The sequence below is a fragment of the Sprattus sprattus genome (genome assembly GCF_963457725.1).
Source record: "Sprattus sprattus genome assembly, chromosome: 2".
NCBI lineage: Eukaryota > Metazoa > Chordata > Actinopteri > Clupeiformes > Clupeidae > Sprattus > Sprattus sprattus.
In genome coordinates, this window is record NC_137921.1 from 70,712,671 (window position 1) to 70,720,065 (window position 7,395).

The 7,395-nt window shown below is 39.8% G+C and overlaps 1 protein-coding gene across 1 annotated transcript in view; it reads left to right on the forward strand.

Moving 5' to 3' along the window:
- The first annotated feature begins 702 nt into the window (after positions 1 to 702).
- ism2b (isthmin 2b) overlaps positions 703 to 7,395 on the forward strand; it is a 12,178-nt gene continuing 5,485 nt past the window's right edge. Inside the window, exons 1-2 of the mRNA XM_080831936.1 lie at positions 703 to 1,539; positions 6,118 to 6,363. Coding sequence (XP_080688062.1) covers positions 1,408 to 1,539; positions 6,118 to 6,363 — 378 coding nt within the window. The 5' untranslated portion in view covers positions 703 to 1,407. The remainder of the gene's footprint in view (positions 1,540 to 6,117; positions 6,364 to 7,395) is intronic.

Consider the following 7,395-nt stretch of genomic DNA (forward strand, 5'->3'; position numbering starts at 1 on the left):
CATGGGTTCTTTCATTGTGTAAAGTTTTATTTTGATAGGAGTAAAGGAAAAAAATATTTTTTTGAGGTGTATTTTTGCCATGCATTATTAGCACACATCTCAGATTGATGAGAATTAAACATATTTCCTCAACTTGGATTTCTTAGGACTTTTAGTATGTTGTTCTGGACACCTCATAGAAATTATCTATGCTGAAAAAAATTCTATTACAATTAATTCCATTTTTGGCTCCAAAATGGGCTATTTTGCCTGGACTATAAGGGAGACAAACTATTTTAGGGTTGGATTTGTTGGGCTATGCCAGTGCTTAGTATACTATATTAAAATCAAACATCTTTGTCAAGAACATCAAGTATATAGCTCTGTTCACCTGTGTCCCCAAACCGACACAACACCAAAAACTTAAATATAAACTACCAATGACCCTCAGTAGTAGCCTACCACAGCGTGATACGTCCGAGCAAATAGGGTAAAAAAATAAAAGCATCAGTAGTCAACAGCGGTTTCCTCCGTGTTTCCTCGCTTCTCTAGCGCTACAATGTAGTGTCCGACTGCTTCCTGCGTTTTATCTCGGGAAACGAATCTGTGGTCCTCCTCCCTAACGTCACGACTGACCCCACTAGCAAGTCCGTGTTCGGCCAAGCAGCGGTGCCAGACAATATACTCTCGGGCAAGACATGTTACAACTAGAGCATCTTAACCACCAGAACATCTCGGGATAAAGGGGCCTCAATTGGATAATGGATTAACGCACCGGAGATTAAAAACGTTTGCAGCCTATTTTTAACTCCAGATGTCATTGTATTTGAAGAAACTCAGCCGGCAACGAAAGACTAAATTAGTTGAATAAACACGCACCGGTGCGGACCGGGGGAGTGCGTGGGTAAGAGCGTTGTTTGGAGACTGGCTAGGTCTACTTAAACCCAAAGCTGCCTGAGCTGAACTGAGCCTTTCTCAGGTTTGCACACTGACCAAGGCGCACGTACCCCCTCTTAAGGGGAAGCACATGGTCAGGAGGAGCGCTGTGAAGTCCGCGGTAACTGCTGGAAGAAGCTGACAGATCGCGTCTCTGCGCATCAGACATGGACTCTGTGTGATACCGGATTTTAAAACGAATAGCCAGAATTAAGAAATGTATTAACTCGTCTATCGCACTCTTAATCAAGTGAATATTGAAACTTGTGGCAGTTTTTGTTCTTATTCGTTTCTTGTGTTAGAAGTCTTCCTTGCACGAAAGTATTTTAAGTTTATCCACTCAATTGTCCATAGCCTAAATCATCATGTATTTTCTTTCGAAGGCAACATTCTTCTCTGAATTCATAGCAGCATCTGAGACTCGAGAAGTATTGCGTTGATTTTCAGCACTAATTGCATTGGAAAGGCGTCTTGCTTGTAAAACGGGCAGAAATGACTAATGTAAAAAGAAAAGTTTTGCTACACTTGGGAGTGTTTTTCATCGGCTGTGTTGGGATAGTGAAAGGCTTCCCCCGATATCATCATAGCCAAACCAGTAAACTACAGGATGGGGTTTCTCCTGAGGTAAGTCATCTGAATAATCAATTGAACTATCTTGCAATAACTGCGATGGTTTGCATTACATGTATTGTAGCAATCCATTTAAAAAAAAAAGTTGAACATTGTATCAGGTGATACTGATACACCGCTAGTCTTACGGTTAGGGTTAGTCATAATATTACAATGCCATATTTAGTGTTTTTATATTTAATCTTTTTAGGGTTCTTTTCAGTCACAGTATTGACTTTCTTGCAACTTTTCCAGGGGACTTTAGCTACATTAGAATTTGTTTTTGCCTCTTAGAATCGAAACGATTTAAACATCATTGAATCTGCACATTACATGCACATGCACATAAGGACATAAGCTTTAGAAGTCATAGTGCTCTCAAAGGGAGCACATCGAAGTCCCCCACCCCCCCCCCCCCAAAACAGAAGAATCGAAAACACATTGACAGACAGACCTCCCTGTCACTTAAGTGTTTTGTCTCCACTCATCCTCCCAAAACCTCAAAAAAGCTGACAGTGCACAATCATGTTGAACAGGTTTGCACTGTCTAGAGTCATTGCGCTAGTTCTCCCGACACCCTTGACTAAGTAGCGAACGATGACAGTGCACATTTTACATGACCTGGCTGTGGAAACGGGATGGTGGTGTTAAAAGTGGGGGCTGAAGAGGGGTTGGCGGCTGTGTAGTACAGTAACGCAGTACAATACTGGGCCCTTACATAACTGGGAGAGAGAGAGAGAGAGAGAGAGAGAGGGAAAGGGAGAGAGAGAGAGCCCTCTCAGGCTTCACTGAAGGCCAGAGGTCATCGTATTCATTGTTTATCTTTACCCCTTTTTGCGTTAATATGGAATTTCCTGCTCAGTGTTCTAGCCTTGAAATGTCTGTTTGAAATGGGGGGTAGTTAAGATGTCCTCCATAAATAGAGAGAGAAAGAAATCTGTCCTTGTTTTAATTTTTTGTGTTATGTTTTAAAGGCAGTGGTGAATGGTGACCTGGTATTGGAAGCCTTTGATATGCCTGCGAGAATAAATCTACACTGTAAAATATTTCACCGTAATTTTACAGTAAATTACTGGTTCCTAATTGCATTCATTTCACGGTAATTTTACAGTAATTTATTGTAAATATTTCACAGTAATGTACTGTATATGTTTTACAGTAATGAACTGTAAAAATTTCACAGTAAAATGCAATGCAACTACAGCAGTATATTGTAATTTCACAGTTTAATGCCATTGGATTACTGTGATTTGGCAGTATGTAGCTGTGGAATTACATCGTCTTGCTGTATATAATTTACAGTATTTTTACTGTAAAACTTAAGTTATGCAACTAGTACATTATACTGTACATTTACAATTTAAGTACTGCACATTTGACTTGTTAACTGATTTTACCACACAAATGTGCTTTGGATTTGCTAAATTAAAAGTCAAAGCAAGAACAAAGACAATACTAATTTTAACTTTTTAAATTCATTACTCAATACCCAAATACATACAAATTCATGAAGGTTTAAAACACGTCATATTTATTATTCAATACCTAAATACATTACAATAAAAAAGGTTTAAAAACACGCAAAAAAATCAATACCCAATTACATAACAATTACTGAAGGTTTGAAACATGTGAAATTCATTACTCAATACCCTAACCCTAGAACTAAAAAACCCAAATACAAAAAGCAAAAGTTAAAAACACGTCAAATTCATTAATCAATATCCTAATACACAACGAAAAAAGTTTAAAACACGTCAAATTACACACAACACTCCAGAACGTAGACTCTCCTAAATAACTCTGTCTGTCTTCAAACCATATAAAATATAAACAAAACTTCGGAACATATATAAACAAAAATTAAATGCAATTACAAAAAAAAAAATAATGCAAAAACAATTAAAAATGTACAATGACCACTCGAAGTCGACAAGCTTTCTCTGGAGTGTGCTGACATTTGCATTTATCCCTCCACGCCTCTTCTTCGAGCCTTGCTCTGGGTTGATGCCCAAGAAGCACCTGTAAACAATAAGCAAAGACAACTTTCAGTTTTACAGATTTAATATGGCATTGTTTATCCAAGGCACATGCACCAAATAAGTTAGTATTGAAAGCCAAGCAAGATTGATATAAGCAACGCAAATCAGGAGGCTAAAATTAGCTCCTTTGAAATGACATCGCCTAGTTGCTGCATCTGGAGGCTAACGTTTACTTTAACTTTCACGCTAATTTGTGTATTCTCAGTCGAATAACACACTCTATACCTGGACGCGTGGAGAATATTAATTGAGAACACATCATTTGAGCTTTCCAAAACAACTATACATTACTTGTCTGTGAGGAAAATCTTGGCGGGGAAAATGGCTTTAAAATTACTTAGCTGGAGGCTAACGTTAGCTTACTATAACTGTCACGCTTATTTGTGTATTCTCAGTCGAATTACACACTCTATACCTGGACATGTGGACAGCATTAAATGAGAACACATCATTTGAGCTTTCCAAAACAACTACACATCCAAAACAACTATACATTACTTGTCTGTGAGGAAAATCTTCGCGGGGAAAAATTGTTTAAAATTACTTAGCTGGTTGCTGCAGCTGGAGGCTAACGTTAGCTTCCTTTAACTTTCACGCTAATTCGAGTATTCTCCGTCAAATAACTAACACACTATGACTAAAATTGACATGTGGAGACCATTAACCTTAAATGGAAACTCACAATTAGAATTTTACAAAGATAAGTTTCTTCTCTGTGAGGCAAAGCTTCACGGAGAAAACAGCTTTTGGAATTTCTCAAAAAGTGGTTCTTTTAGTGACCTGACCTTGATCCAAAAGATCGTTAATTTACTAACCCAGACAACGAACGTTATTAAAACGTTATTATTATAGAGTTGTGACAAGCTCTCTGTCAACCTTACCTTTATCTTCTATCTAGCTCATGTGCTGTAGTGTATCCACCTTCGCGCTCTTCTATCATGTGCTGCCTGCGTCTGTAGTCACCGTGGATCCAACTGTCTCTTCTTGAGCCCAGAATACAGCGTAGTTCAAGTGCAATTCAAATTTACAGTAATGTATTGGGTTATCTCAAAGGATGATTTGAATAGAGTATTTTACTGTAAAATAACCCTATACACTGCTGTGAAATCCCGGTATCATTTTTTTTCACAGTAACTTACTGTGTCTACATTGATTTCACAGTAAAGTCTACATTACAACATGACATTGTGATTATTACAGGTAAAGCCTGTAAAGTAACATTACGATGATTTATTGTGAAATATATCAGTAAAATATTGTAAAACTCTGGTAACATTTTACAGTGTAGGCTATCAACGCTAACCCCTGCCAGCCCCATCACCCATGCTTTATCTTACAGCATGTGAGCCCTGCTATTCATCTTTGGTGTCATCAAAGCTGTGACTGAGGTTAGCGTGCAATGTTCCCACCCCCCACCCCCTCCTCCGTATGGAATTTGAGGGTGAGAATGCAGTGTTCAGGCCAGTCTGTGCTACTATGCAGTCGGGTCAGCATAAAATGGCCGCATTTCAGGTTTATGAGTTGCTGGCAGATCACTTGCAGGTGGACATCAGTAGGCAGCAGGTTGATCTTTCATCAGGGATTCATACGTTTACATATTTGATTAAACATTTGTGGAACAATTAATCATAATTAAGCGATTACTCATTTTTCAACCTATAAAGGCTTTGTTCATGAATGACGGCCGTGTGTTTAGATTCAGATATTTCAAAGAGGCGATGGAAACATAAGAAAGGAGCAGCTTGTTGTTCTGTGACAGTCCACCTAGTTCTCCACAGATTCATCTGTTTTCACCCCCTTTCAACTTCAGACAGTAGCAATCAACATGTGGCCCTCCTCCAGATTTTTGCTGTGTAGTGACAGTGAATTGTTCAGCGGAATGTTCTGAGGAAAATAAAACGGAATGGTTGGAGGGACATGGTGTGTGTGTGTGTGTGTATGTGTGTGTGTGTGTGTGTGTGTGTGTGTGTGTGTGTGTGTGTGTGTGTGTGTGTTTGTGTGTGTGTGTGTGTGGAGGGGAGGTGTGACAGACAGGAGAATGACAGAGAGGGGACAAGGGGCATCATAACTTGTGCTGCTAATCTCAGTGGCACAACAATTCCAGACACGAAACAGGCATCTCAGGGGTCAGAGGTCAGAAGGACCTCTCATTAAGCAGGGGGAATCTGGCACAAGTCCCCTTGTATCAAAGAGCCCAATATGTCCCAGCGGTTAGTCGGTGAGAGAGTGATGGATGGGAGAGTGCTTCTCGCAGTCTTTACATGACTACCCACAAACTCCTCTATACCCAGTGTTGTAGTCCAGGGTATACGCAGGTATACGGAGTATACCCACTTATTTTTCAGTCAGCATTGAGTATACCCACTTCTCAAAACAGGGCGTTTATCCTCTGCTGTATGGGCTGCTCTGCTGTATGGGCTGCTTAAAAAAATTAAGAGTATACCCACTTCTCCAGGGACCACTACACCACTGTCTATACCCATCAAAGCTGATGGCTTGATTGCCACTGGCTGATAAACCTACATCACTTTGGTGTTGTATTTATTTTCAGGCAAATCTGCAGACACCTCCCAAGGATGTGCATCATCCCCATGGGCCACTGCATCACCTGAACCAGGTGCCAAACGTGTTGTCTGCGCCACATCGCCACAAAAGGAGATGGTCCCAGCACCACCGCTCATCTGGGCTCCTTCCCAAGCCGGAACCAGAGGAGGAGACCAAACCTTTCGTCCTGGATTTGAAGAACTTTCCGGAGCTGGCCAACGCCGACATCAGTTCCCAGAATCCAAACATTCAGGTGAATTTAGATAGAGATCAAAACATATAAAGGGACTACTTTTCATTGCCTGAGCCAAAGAGGATTTCACAATAGGATTAGATTTGATTTAGCTACAGAAAGGAACTGAGAAGGCAATGAAGAATGTTGTGGACACAAAACAACCCCTTAACTTCCCCCTAATCTCTCTATTGGCTATTAACCTCGGCAACCCCTTACAGGTACATTTCTTGCATTCCTCCCTGAAGCATTCCTCAGTTACTTAGAAGCTGCCATACCCCCAGTCAGAATGTGTTAGGATCGGATGTGGCAAATCAAACTAGAAAATGCATTTCCTGAAGGAAATACCAGTGCATGAAATGCAAAGGTTAAGAAAGGAAGAAGAAAAGAAAGAAGAGTGAAAGAAGGAAAGAAGAAAGGAAAGAAGAGTGGAAGAAGGAAAGACAAAAGGAAAGGAGAGAAGAGTGGAAGAAGGAAAGAAGAAAGGAAAGAAGAGTGAAAGAAGGAAAGAAGAAAAGAAAGAAGAGTGAAGAAAGGAAAGAAGAGTGGAAGAAGGAAAGAAGAAAAGAAAGAAGAGTGAAATAATGAAAGAAGAAAGGAAAGAAGAGTGGAAGAAGGAAATAAGAAAAGAAAGAAGAGTGAAAGAAGGAAAGAATAAAGGAAAGAAGAGTGTAAGAAGGAAAGAAGAGTGAAGAAAGGAAAGAAAAGTGGAAGAAGGAAAGAAGAGTGGATGAAGGGAAAAAGAAAGGCAAGAAGAGTGGAAGAAGAAAAGAAAAATGGAAGAAAATAAGAAAGGAAAGAAGAGTGGAAGAAGGAAAGAAGAGTGAACAAGAGTGGCTCTGGATGAAGAGATAAAGAGAGAGTGGAAATATTGAAAAAAGGAGATAAAAATGGAGTGAAGAAGAGAGATTGAGTGTGAGAGAAAGTTGACAGAGAGAAAGATGGAGAGATGGAGAGAAAAAAAAATAGAGAATGGATGGTGTCTTAATGTTCCTAGTTACAGTTAAATTGAGAGGGACAGAGAGACAAGAGGTTCCTTTGATTTGGCACAGG